The sequence below is a fragment of the Rhinolophus sinicus genome, chromosome 16 (assembly GCF_057876585.1).
Source record: "Rhinolophus sinicus isolate RSI-liver-muscle chromosome 16, RSI-T2T, whole genome shotgun sequence".
Lineage (NCBI taxonomy): Eukaryota > Metazoa > Chordata > Mammalia > Chiroptera > Rhinolophidae > Rhinolophus > Rhinolophus sinicus.
Genome location: NC_142516.1, coordinates 27,728,802 through 27,743,019, shown reverse-complemented (window position 1 = coordinate 27,743,019; position 14,218 = coordinate 27,728,802). Strand labels below are relative to the sequence as shown.

General features: G+C 35.7%; 1 protein-coding gene across 2 annotated transcripts in view; it reads left to right on the top strand.

The window, feature by feature from the left end:
- INVS (inversin) overlaps positions 1 to 14,218 on the top strand; it is a 117,364-nt gene that overhangs the window by 70,817 nt on the left and 32,329 nt on the right. For both annotated transcript variants that reach the window (XM_019729227.3, XM_019729229.3), the window contains exons 9-11: positions 4,303 to 4,458; positions 4,870 to 5,099; positions 8,941 to 9,047. In XM_019729227.3, coding sequence (XP_019584786.3) covers positions 4,303 to 4,458; positions 4,870 to 5,099; positions 8,941 to 9,047 — 493 coding nt within the window. The remainder of the gene's footprint in view (positions 1 to 4,302; positions 4,459 to 4,869; positions 5,100 to 8,940; positions 9,048 to 14,218) is intronic.

Here is a 14,218-nt window from a genome sequence, read left to right as displayed (position 1 = left end):
AACTATGTGTTAGTTAATGAGAGAGGTACACGTTTTTTAGCATTCACTGTCAACTTGGCAGTCTTCTCCTGTGTTCTGTATCCTAATTGCAAGTCAGAAAGAAAGAAAATTCACACAACAGCACTGAAGAGAATAAAAACTCAGCTATGAGCGTCTCAATGTTATTTTTTTCTTATTTGTAGAAACATACTAGAGCCATTTGCAGCTACCTGTTGTCCTGGATACAATCTTCCTTGGCCACCAAACTATTGATCCAGCACTGGGGGGAAGAGTGGAGAGGAAATTACATCTAATAATCTCTCTCTCTCTCTCTCTCTCTCTCTCTCTATATATATATATATATATATATATATATATATATATAGAGAGAGAGAGAGAGAGAGAGAGAGAGAGATCTACACCACCATACCCTCTAAATTATTTTTAAGAGTTTTTAGATAATATCAATTTTGATAAAGTCTTTAACTTTCAAAAAGATTTCTTTATCAAAGCCTCGCAGCAGACCTTAAGCTTCTTAAGAGGTATACTGCAGACACGTAGGACATTGAATTCATAAATGGTCCGAACATTTAATTTTTTGTCTGACTTCCATTAGTGTGCACCCTTTCACTTTATCACTAGCCTTTATTTTAGCTTAACTTTTTCATGTATTTTAATAAAGTATAGGTGAGGATATTTGAATCCTTTTGACCAACGGTGTCTTTTGGATGTGCACCATGGTTGGAGTTCAGACGTAAATTCTTCTCAGATTCATTAATTCCCTGGGCTCTTTCTCCTATGGGGATTTTATTATATACCAGAGATGCTTCCTGACATTTCTCGTCTAGTAAAGTGACTTCCTCTGCATCATCCCTCTATAGGGTTGTTGTTGTTTTTCTCCTTTCTATTGGGAAAAAAAAAGTTCTTGTCAACAGCAATATACGGACATTATTTGGATCCTGACTCAAATAAATAAACTATAAAAATGCTAAAGTCATCAGAAAAATATGAACACTGTCTGGATATTTGGTAATACAGAATTTTCGTTAGTATGTTTTAGGTATAATAGTGGGACTTTGCAGTGCTGGGCCTGGAGCTCATTTCGCCTTTGCCAACAGGCGCCCTGTTCGAACCAGCCCATAGGGGGCAGTAGAGGGACTGGAAACCTGGAAGAGATTACATCTTTCTGTTTGCTTACCATATGTCTTTGTTTCCTGTTCCTGGAAGCATCACCCTAGTAAGTCTTCTTCAGCACAGCAATGACACTTAGTTCCAATGGCAACAGTTAATTTCACTGTGCAGTTTTTCCGTCAGTCCCAGTAGCAGCCTCAGTGCACCCTCCTCAGAGGTCAGAGTTTGAGCTCCGCAGGGCTCCACTTCTAAGCTTTTAAGTTTTAATAATTCCATCCTCTTGTTTTTGTTCCCCCAGTCCTAGAATTTGTAGCTGTTTTCTGCATTGACTACATCTGTGATACCTTAGTGTTCCCTTTTTGCTTTTTTCAGTTCTTCATTTCGCAGCTAACAATTCCTTGTATTGAATTCTCCCTGTTCAAGTATCTGGCATGGTTTCTGTCTCCTAAATGGACCCTGGCTGATACAGTGGTTGTGTTTCTAAACAAAATACATGTCTTTCAGATACACTTACCAAAATATTTACAAATGGAAGGATATGACTCTAGAATTTTATTCAAAATGATCACAAGTAGAGGGGCTGGATGGCAGTTAGATGAAACAAGATTAGTCGTGTACTGATAATTGCTGAAGCTGGGTGATGGCTATACTGAGTTTACTGGACTATTGTCTTTACTTTTGAATATGTTTGAAATTTTCCGTAACGTAAAGTTAAATTAAAAATATAGCATTCCTGTGTAAACTTGTGGCACTTTTTCAAAGAGGGAGCAACAACAGTTAAGTCTAAGGTTATTTTAATATAAAGTAAATGTAAATAGTCAGAAATGGATAATTTCCTTTAATAAGATTGCTCTGTCTTTTGCTTAATTGACATTTTGTCTAATTTTGTTTTATTTGACATTGATATTTGTCTGAAGAGTATCTATTGTATCCTGATGTCATATCACAGAATTGTAGAATTTCAGAATTAGAAAGTACCTTAAAATTAGATCTAGTTCAGGGTTTTCCAGGCCATGTTCTCCAGAGCACCGGGTTTCTATAGAGGTACTTGAAGTGTTGCTGAGGACACAGATGCTTAAGTGAATAACCCTCCACCCCTGCTTTAGTCAGAACAACTCTTACCGGTTTTATATGTGGAGTGTTTTATAAAATTTCATTTGGAGGAAACAGCATTCTTATGCTCTTAAAATGTGAAAATCACTGAAGTATCATAGGTATATCATGCTTCAATCTGCCTTATAACATTCTCAGTAGTGGTCTTTCATCCTGTGTTTGAACAGCTCCGATATAGGGAACCCACTCCTTGCCTCTTAGTTAGGTTAACTAACTCTACTAGAATGTTCTTCCTTATACTGCACCAAAATTTGTCAAACTGAATGTTCCACTCTGTGCTTTCTTCCATATGACAACACTTCAAATATGTGAAATCTCTCACACTAGTCTGAATCTCATCTAGGTCAAATTAACAGTTATCCATTTAGCTCAGGACTCTCAAACTCAAGTATGCAGAAGAATTACTAGGGGTGTTTGTTTAAATGGAGATTTCCAGAATATATGGGCAGAGAACCTGTTTCAAATTCTGTCAACAAGTCCTGTTGACTCCATCTCCAAAATGTATTTTAAATCTTTCTATCTCTCTCCATCTCTACTCCTGCCACCCTAGTTCAAGCCATCATTTTTTACCCAGTCTACTGTAATAGTGTTAACTGGTCTCCCTGCTTATGTTCTAATCTGCTACAATGCATTTTCCTCAGAACAACTAAAGTGTTGTGTTTAAACCGTAAATCAGATAATATCACTCACCTATTTCAAGCCCCTCAATGTCTTTGACATTCTGCCCTGTATGTCCATTTATGATCTGGCCTTTTCTACCTATTGTGCTGCAGTTTCCTTGCCTTCCTAAAGCACACGGATTCATTCCTGTCCTTATGTTAACTGTTCCCTTTGCCCAAACTAGTCTCTCTGCAGGTCTCCACATTGCTGTCTCTTTTTTATGATTCAGATCTCAATTTAAATGTCAGCTCCTTAGCAAGGCTTTCTCTAACCACCAATCAAAAGTAGTCCCCCAGTCATTCTACAAATCAAAATACCTTTTATTACTTTCAATTATACCATCCATTACTAGCTAATACTTGTTGTTTATATATTCGGGTTTTGGGGGGTTTTTTTTGCTTCCCATGCTAGAATGTAACATTACCTATTTTGTTCCCTGCTGAATTCCCCTCATTGCATTCATACCCAGCCCATAGCATTCTCAACAAATCTCTAGGAATCTGCATTTTTATAAGCTTCCTAGGTTTGGTCCATGGATCACACTGTATGAAAGAAACATTGTTCTAGGCATTATAGAGCCATAATACTTAGAAAGAGCTGACCCGGACCTCTAAATAGTTATCCTGGCAAATTCAGAAGAATTTAAAGAGTGATGAATTTAAATAGAATTTAAAGAGTAATCTAAAGATTGAAGGCATAAGTCAAGCACTAGAGTGGTATAACATAGGTAAGGGATCAGCATAACATGAAACTCATATATAGTCACAATTACTCTTGCAAACCCCTCACAAAAGCACCAGAGAAGAGACCACATTCCATCTCAATGTTTTCTCCAGTGTTGAAACAAATTGCTGTTTCTTAAATTGGGCCCTGAGGAAATAGCTGGCTTGCCTTTGGAGGCACATTGTATGAAAAATGCACTCAATGCAGTAAGGTGCTCGAACTCTCAGTATCACGTGGGTACAAAGACCAACCACAGGAATAGCTCGTGAAGGAACCATAGATTGACGTGTCTTGTCACACAGTCCCTCAGGGGCTTGTGCTTATTGAGTGGGTTGGTGGGCAGAATTGCCTACATCGTTTAAATTATTTCTCTTTGTCATTTATTTTTTTCTTGCTCTCTTATAAAGAGGAAAAGATAATAAACTAGTAACTGAGAAGAGGGGACCATTTCAGACCAACAGGACAGGAAGAAAACGGTGAGATGAGAAAGGTAGAAGGAAAGGGGGAAAGTGTGAGTAACACATATGAATAGAAGGAAGATAGAAATCTATAAAAGGGAAAAATAGAGAATCCTTAAGATTAGACTGCATTTAGCTAAAATGGGGAGGTCAAACGAGGGAAAGAGACATAGTTCGAATAATAAAGAGGTAAAGTTGCTATTACAGCGTTCATCACTTTCTTTTGCTCCCCTCTTAGCTTTACATGCTGCTGCCCTTTCTGGCCATGTCAGCACTGTGAAGTTATTATTGGAAAATAATGCTCAAGTAGATGCTACTGATGTCATGAAACATACTCCACTTTTCCGAGCCTGTGAGATGGGACACAAAGATGTGATTCAGACACTTATTAAAGGTTAGTTATTAAGAGTGCTCCTCATAAGTCACTCTCAAAAGGTAGGAATTCTTGCTTTCATCATTTGAAATATACAGCCTTACGGAACAGAGAGCCTCCTGGGTAGAAGGATGGAGGGAAGAACGCCACCCCTGGCAACAGGAAACTCGAGGTCCTAGCTCCACCTGTTGTTAGTTGTGTGATTTTTGGAATAGTCACTTCATCTGCCTGATCCTCAGTTTCCTTTTATGTACAGGGAAATAATGCCTACCCTGATCAACTAACAGGCTTATTGTAAAAATCTGAAGTAGATAATATACGTGGAAGTATTTCACTGAGACGAAAGCTGTTGTTATATTTTTTAAGCTTTTATTCTTTTTGATAAATGCCCTCTATATTAGACATTTTTATTCTATTTTTGCTTTTTTTCAGGTGGAGCAAGGGTAGATCTAGTAGACCAAGATGGACATTCTCTTCTCCATTGGGCAGCACTGGGAGGAAATGCTGATGTTTGCCAGATATTGATAGAAAATAAGATCAATCCAAATGTGCAAGATTACGCAGGAAGAACCCCTTTGCAGTGTGCTGCATATGGGGGGTACATCAATTGCATGGCAGTGCTCATGGAAAATAATGCAGACCCTAACATTCAAGACAAAGAGGTAGGAATTCTGGGTCTTTTTCTGTTGTTTCTAAGTGTTTAGAGTAGTTTTACTTTGTTAACTAAAATTGAGTAAAGTGACAATTTGCCAAATGAAGAGATCGCTCACAAATCTATCTGTTAATTAAAAATGATTTTTATTTATCCACGTTCTTTTCAAGTCCTGGTCTGTCTATGTAATTTAACAAAGTCATAATATAGGATGGGAATAATTTTATAACTTTTATAAAATATACATACATGGCATATGCATATGTATATATATGTATGTGAGTATATATATATGTATATATATGTACATATATATACATATAGTTGTATGATTTTACAAACCACATTTTGTTTTGTTCACTTAAAATTATCACAAGTATTTTCTCACTTGGTATGTAATCTTTTTTGTAATCATGGATGCTAAACATTCTAAACTTCTAAGAACTTTATGTTTAATCATAAAGATCAGTCCTCATCGTAACTCTATAAAGTATTTACTATTATTACCCTCATTTTACAGATGAGGAAATTGAAGCTCATGGAACTTAAATAATTACCCTAAGGTAACAACAGTGGCAGGGCAGTTGGAGGGAGTCTCTGTCCAAACTATGCCTATGATTCAAATTTTACAATTAAATAAGTAACTTCCTATCGCTAGACACTTTTTCGTTATTACAGATCATGTGGCATTAGTCATCTTTGTGCATTTAATATTTTTTTCTTTTGGATTATTTCCTTAGAATGGTTTCTCATAAGTGAGATTATTGAATCAGAGTAATGAATGGTATATGAATGTAATTAGGCTTTGATATACGAGGATACTGTTGAACTGATTTTTAAAACATATGGGTTAATCTATGCTTCCCCCAGCTATGTAGTAATGTATTGATTTCTCTCAATTTAGCCAGTATTGACTTTTTTGCTAGTTTAATTTAACTCTTTAAAAATACTAGCGTGTTTTCCATGTCAGAAAATATATTCCATATTAATTATTTCAATAAATATTTATCAAGATTATTACTACATATAAAAGTAACATAATGAAAATATGTAAAATGTGGTCCTTGTACCTATGTTATTAGAAATGCATCTTTTATAATTTACAGTATCTTTTACATTTTTTACAAGTTGTCAGTTTCTTACACAAGTTGTATATATTAATCCACTTTCCATTTCTATTTTTATATGTATTGTTTTAATGTGTATTGTTTTGGATTATCTACATAAACAATCATACTATCTGTGAATAATAACATTTTTGTTTATTTCTTTCCAATCCTTATGCCTTTCATTTCTTGTCTTACCTTATTGAACTAGCTAGGACCTCCAACACAATGCTGAATACAATTGGTGATAGTTAACGTTCTTAACTCATCCTGGCTTCTCAAGGAGAAAGCTTGAAATATTTCACCATTGAATACAAGGTTTGCTATAGGTTCCCTTATAGTTCTAGTTGCTAAGATTTTTTTAATCACAATTAGCTGTTTAATTTTTGTCAGATACTATTCCTGCATCTATCAACGTGATCATATTATTTTTCTCCTCTGTGCTGTTTATATGGTGAATTACATTGATTACATTGTTTTTCAGATGTTAAACCACCCTTTGGTTCTTAGAGTAAGCCCACTTATGATATATTTTAAAACTATATATATTAGTGGATTTTATTTGCCAATATTTTAAGATTTTTGCAGCTAGGTTCATGAGAGAGTTTGATCTACAGTTTTTCTTCCTTGTATTGTACTTGTCAGGCTTTGGTAACAAGGTTACACTCACCTTATTAAAAGAGTTAGGAAGTAGTACCTCTTTTCTTATTCTCCTAATGAATTTGTGTGAGATTGTTGTTAATTCTTCCTTAAATGTTTGGGAGGATTCCCTGGTGAAGTCATCACATCTAGGGGTTTCCTTTGTGCAAAAGTTGTTAATAATGATTCAGTGCTATTAACAATTACCAAACTATTTAGATTTTCTAATTATTTTCATTTCCCCTTTAGTAAGTTGCATTTTTGAGAACTTTATCCATTTTATTTAAAAAGTCAAATGGATATGCATAAAGTTGGTCATATATGCTCTTACCTTTTTTATGTCTGTAGGATCTATAGTGATTTCCTCTTATTCATTCCATATACTGGTAATGTGTTTTGTCTCTTCTTTAAAACATTTTCCACTTTGCTTATTCACCTTTTCAAAGGACTGACTTCTGTCTTTGTTGAGTTGCTATATTTTAAGTTTTTAGTTTTACTATTTCATTCGTGTTTACTCTTACCTTTATTATTTCCTGCCATCTATTTTCCCCAGGTTTGATTTACTGTTTTTTTTAAAGATACTGTTGATGAAAGTTTAAATCATTGATTTTTTTCCATATTCTTTTCCAATCTATGTATTTACACATGCTGCTGCTTCTAAGCACTGCTTAACTGTATCCGACAAGTTTGGATAAGTTATACCCTCACTATCATTCAGCTCAAACATTTTCTAATTTCTATATTGACTTATTATTTGACACATAGATTATTTAGGAGTGTATTGTTTAATTTCCAGACAGTTAGGCATTTTCTTATTCTCATTTTGTTGTTGATTGCATTAATTTCCTATTGGTGCTGTAACAAATTTCCACAAACTTAGTGGCTTGGAACAACACAAATTATTACCTTACTGTTCTGGATATTAGAAGACCAAATGGGTCTCACAGGGCTACATTCCTTTTGGAGGCTCTAGGGCAGAATCTGTTTCTTGGACTTTCCCTGCACCTCGATGGTGTCCTCATTCCTTGGCTTGGGCCCCATGCCTCCATCTTCAAAGCTAGCAATGACTAGCTGAGACTTTTTCACACTACATCACTCTGACACTCACCCTCCTGCCTCCCTCTTTCACTTATAAAAACTTGTGATTCCACTGGGCCTACTTGGATAATCCAGGATAATCTCCTCATCTCAAAGTCAGCTGATTAGCAACCTTAATTCCCCCTTTCCATGTAACATAACATAGTTACAGATTTCAGAAATTAAAATGTAGTTATCCTTGCTAGGTAGTGCATTGTTCTGCCTACCACACTGATGTGTACTTTAAATTCTCCTGTGGTCAGAAAATATACTCTGAATTATCATAGTCTTTCAAAATCTTTTAAGTCTGTCTTTATGCTCCAGCATATGGTTGATATGGTAAATGTTCTATGTACACTTGAAAAGAATACTGATTTTGTCATTGTTTGGATGCGGTGTTTTATATATATCACTTAAGTCAAATTTTTACATTGTATTGTTCAGGTCTTTTATAACGTTCCTGCTCTTTTATCTGTTTATTCTATCAACTATTATAAAAGATGGGTTAAAAATCTCCCACTGTAATTATGGATTTGACTACCTCCCCTTTTAATTTGTCAGTTTTCAGCCTATATATTTTGAAACTGTGTTATTAGGTACATACAGATTTAGGATTGTGCTATCTTCCTCTTTGCTTTAACACCATGAGATATCCCTCTTTATCTCTATCAATGCTTCATGATTTCTTTATCTTTTATGACACTGAAATTATTTAAGAATGCAGGTCATTTGTTTTATAGCATTTCACTCCATTTGGGTTTAGCTTATGATTCCTCACAATTGGATTCAAGTTTTTCATTTTGGGTTGGAATATTACATAAGTGATATTGAATCCTTCTCCGGAGATCACCTCTGGAGATATATGATGCCCCTTAACTTGTGCTAATTTTCATCACTTGGTTAAAGTACTGTCTATCTTCTCCACTTCGTACTTTGGGGAGAGAATTATATATATTTTTTAGTTAGCCTAAATAACTACGTCCAAAAATACTGATTCCAGATGTACTTGATCTCTGCTCGTGCTTGTAGGGAAGAACAGCTTTGCACTGGTCCTGTAACAATGGATACCTAGATGCCATTAAATTACTACTAGACTTTGCTGCCTTCCCTAATCAGATGGAAAACAATGAAGAGAGGTAAGTCAACTGTTGATAAAAAGTGTGTACTATTGTGCATCTCACATCCTTTCTGCTAGATTTTTAAAATCTCAAGTTTAAATACTGGTTCAAAAATAGTAAGTATATTTATACGGCAATCCTAAACCAGAAGAAAAGAGTAAAAGGCCCAGGCCATGTTGACTTGGCTCATGGGATTGGAAAGCTATTTAGAACTTTAGAGATTACCTAGGGCGAGCTTACATTTTACAGATGAGGTAACTTCCTTTCTTCTGGCTGGTGACTAGCATCAAGTCAGGGGTTTCTGATTGACCAAAACTAGGAATTTAGTGGAATGTGTTACAGGTTCAAGAAGTTTCTCTTGATGAAGAGGATATTATCAGTTAGTGGACAGAGGTGCCGTGATATAACATGAAAAAAATAAGGAGAAACTAAGATGAAAGCTCGGGACTTTAGTCTAAATACAGATTTCTTGAATAATATGAGATCCACAGGGTTAGGCTGGGGGTGTTCTCCAAGGACCCAGGCCCAGTGAAAAAGGACCAGATACAGTGTGAAGTTGAAGCAGAACAGATTCTTGGTGTTCTTGCATCTAGGAAGATTCTAGTAATTTGTAGGTAACAGCTAAATTTGTGGTCAGACTTCCATCCCTGAGCTTTCCCCAACCCAGGTCTGTGCTTTAGTTTTCATTGTCCATGGATGCTCTAACTAAAATGACACCATCCCCACCTTCTTAGCCACCACCAATTCTTTCTTCCTGTCAGGAGGTGGGAAACTTTGAGGAGAAGGGGGGACTTTCTCTGTGGGCCAGCTGTCTCAGTGGGAACATGCTCTTCCTCTCTGGGGCCAACCCCTTCATTTTCCCCAGTTCTTCAGAACCATACCCCATTAATTATATCCTCCATCCATTATTTTCCGAAACTTTTTCCCTGAAGTTTGTCTTTTCTGCCCATAAAGTCTTCTCTCAGACTCTCTTCACTGCCTCCATTTCCTCATACTCACCATTCATGCCTTTGTAATCAGGCTTCCATCTTCACATTTGTACTGAAATCTGTGTCTAAATGGTCACTGACAAATTCCCAACTGAAAAATCGTACACTGGCCTCTCTGTCCGCTCTCACTGGCTTATTCTGCATCACCTAGTTCTGTTGCTTCCTCTTCTTTACTTTATTGAGACTAAACCTTTTTTAAGCTTCTGTGACAGTATATTTCCCTGATCCTGTTCTAATTCTGTCTGCTCTTCTCCATTTCTTTTGGTTCCTCTTCCATTTATTATTTTTTAAATACAAACATTCTTCAAAGCCTGGATCTGTCTCCTTTGCGTCAGCAGTCACCTGGGCACTGCTGAGTTCTAAAACTCTGTTTCAGACTCAGCATATCTCTCTCCTTGGCTCACACTGTCATCTCCTCTTCATCACCAGCGCCATTGTCTAAATCAAGCCCTCTTTGACTCTTTCTAGAACTATTGCACTGTCTCCTTGCTGTTTTCCCTCCTTTGATCTTTCCTCATTCAACTCACCTACTTCCAAGGTAGCCTTCCTAAATCATATTTCTAATGTCATTGTTAATCATGTCATTCCTCTGTTAGAATGCAGCCTCATCTAGGGAAAGTGTTCTGATTCCACAGTCATGTGTCCCAAACTTTCTTCTCCTGTACATGGTGTATTTCTATAGCATGTGGCACGTTTCACTTTATGTTATCATTTTATGTAATCTGTCCTTTGTATTAGCAGAGAACTCCTGAAGATCATGGTCATCTCTGTATTGCTCACTGTGCTTTTCATGTAGTAGCAGTTCAGTAAATAACCTGCACTACAAGTGGATGTTTTCAGGCTCCTAGAAGCATGACCCTGCTCCATATCTATTTTAGAAATTTCTGGAATTCTTAGAGCACATGCAGAATTAGATAAAGCAGACTAGTATGTCTTACTTTAGGAGCAATTATATTCAGATGACAACTGCAAAACAAAAAAGATTTGAAGATTTAGGGGGTTGGACATGTAAGGAAGCTGGAAAGCCAAGTGGAATCTTCAAGGCTGAGGTTTTGATATTAAAGCAGATATGTGAGAAAGCTGAAGAATTCTCCCTCTGAAATCCTAAAAAAATCAAAAGGGAAACTTTACAAATCCTAAGTGCTAGTAATGATTTATTTCTAGAAAGGATTTATTCTCTAACAATGTTAACTGACTACTAGTTTTTTAGGAAACAGTAAAAAAAATTTTTTTTTGTAATTCAATTCCCATTTATATGCTAATCAGCCTTGAATTTAAGACCTAAGTAAGCCTGTGAATGAAGATGCTTACTGCTTCCTGGAGGAAGCATATGTTAATTACAGACCTAAAGACGAAAGGAAAAATCCTCCTACCTGTGCTGCCAATCATACAGATGAAGAGACAGTGCAATATTCCAGCCTCCTTTAATGTTTCATCAGCAGTGCACCTTGCTGTGCAAATGTCAGAACTTGGCACTGCCTTTCATGTTTATTGACATTCTAGTTTAGGCATTCTGCTCATCCCCTCAGACCATTCCCAGATGGCAGGTCCAATTGTGTCTTGTTCTTGTCTTTATCTACATTGTTTCTTGACTGGTTACCATCAATGTAGAGCTAATTTTTACTTCTGGTGCATCGACACTACCGCTTGATGTGCACAGCATAGACATAATTTTTGCCAGCTACTTCTGGCTTTCAGTCAATAACTAGCTGACAGCTACACTCTGACATCGATGGGAATATTCACAGCACTTGAATGTTTCTAAATTGAACTGGGGATGAAGAAAGATTCAGAAGTAATAAACACAATACGGTCAGTTGCTTAAACTGTAGGTATAAACTTCAACCTTAAAACCTTGCTAGATATTTGAATTGTGTCTCCTTGGTCAAAAATTGACTAAGAATCCTAAATAAACCAATTGTAAAAAGACATTTTTGAGAAAATTGGGGAAATTTGAATATGGAGTGGGAATTAGATCTTCCTAAGGAATTCCAGTTAATTTTGTTAACACAAGAAAGACATTGTGGTTATGCTTATATTATTTATAGATGAATACTGAGATGGAGAGATATGAAATGATAGGAGTTCTGGGATTTGCTTTAAAGTACTTTAGCAACAATAAAGAGGAAAGGCTTAGATGAAGCAAATATGGCAAAAATCTTGCTAATTGTTAAATTTGGATGATGAGTATTTACAGGATTATGGTATTATTCTCTCTACTTTTGTTTATGTTTGAATTTTCTCATAATAAAAATATAATTTTTTTCATTAAAAATATTTATTTGAAATGAAATTTTCCATCCAGAAGCAGCCTAAGAGATCTAGTTTTTCTTACCTTCCTTTCACCACCTTTTACAAATGAGAAAACAGAGCTCAGAGAAGTAAAAAGAATGCCCAGGGTCCCACAGATCTGCTGACTCCCACTTCTGCGTTCTTTCGGGTGTATTATGCTCCCTGTTATTTCCTTTGGTCATATTTGTAAGTAAAGGTATAGTTTGGGCCCTTACTTTCATAAACCAGATTTTGATAATCCTGCTTGTATACTATGTGAAAGACACTACATTTTAATTATAGAAGAAATGATCAAGCTTACTAAATATATGTTATTTGCATGTTGATTTTAGAAGTTTCATTCTATAGGAGACTTATACTCAGTAATTGACAGATGTATTGTGGAAGGATTATTAAACAGGGAGTCATGCGATCTTAGTTGCAGTCTAGATTCTGCAGGTAACTAGTTACATAACCTTCAGCAAGGTACTTATTTTTTCGGGGTCTGTTTATTTTATTACACTGAACGTCCTCTAAAATTCAGTTTGGCTCTACTGTTGTGTGGTTCTGTGACTCTGATAACCTTTTCCATTGAATATGTAGTTAAATTTTTTAAATTTACAAAATGCTACCTACTTATAAATAATATTTTAAAGTTTATATAGGGACTTCTACTTATGGCCTCTGGTCCCTGAACAGTAGGGGCAAATCAAGCTGTCCTAAAATGGGGGTTCCTTAGTTTCAGTATTTGGGGCTTCCTTCTGAATTCAGAGTTTCCTTACTGAAGTGACCAAACCATTTATAACCACTTATAAATACTAGTTTGGGTCCTATGGAAATAATATTTATAATGAGTGACTGTGGTATCATAGATCATACTGCAATGTATGTCCTATAACAATAACAATAATAGCTGGCATTTATGAACTCCTTCCTTTGTATCATGTATAATACAATGCATTCTTTACATTTATTACATTTTTTTCCTCATGCCAAGTCTGTGATGAGGAAAGCTGGGTCTTAGAAACATCAAGTAGGTTGTTTAAGAAGTGACAGTTATCACTAGCATTGTTGGATGGTAGAATTTAGATTTGTTTTGTTTTTTTACTTCAATTTTTTAGCTTTTTGTATTGTTTGAATTCTTAAAAATGTGTCATTTTTACCAAGTAGTCATTTTTTCTTTAAAAAAGGAAAACATATCTGCCAAGATATTAACAGTGGTTAATTGTGAGGGTGAGAATACAGATAATTGTTATTTTCTTCTGTGTATTTATCCGATTTATTTTATATTTCTAAAAATAGAAGATACATTTTTAAGAAGGAATTTGCCTAAAATCACACATCTAGAAAGTAACCAGTTGAGATTTAAACATATAACTCTATGGCAATAATACCCATCTTTTCTAAACAATATATTTATCAAAAAGGTACTATATACACACTGTACAAAATTTAAGGGCATAAAAGAGCATTTAGTGAAAAGTCAATGTCCCTCCTATCTCTGCCTCTCAGACAAGCAGTTTCCCTCTCAGAAGTAGCACCATTACCAGTTTCTTGGGAAACTTCTGGAGATACATCTTACACAGAAAAGCATATAGGGATATATTCTTTTCTGTACAAGTGGAGCACGCCATAATACTGTTCTGTTTCTTACTTTTTTCTTCTTTTAACAAGACATCCTGGAGATCGTTCTCTATTTATTCATATACCGCAGTAATGGCTGCATTATACCGATGACTTCATTGCGTGGATGGCGGGTGCTTTATTTAAACAGACTTCTGTTGATGGATATTGAGGTTGTTTCCATTCTTTTACTATTTCAAACTGTGCTTCTATGAATATCCTTGTACATAAAGCATTTCACACATGAGAGCAGATCTGTGGGATAAAGGCCTACACGTGAAATGGCTCTGTTGAAGGGCAGATGCA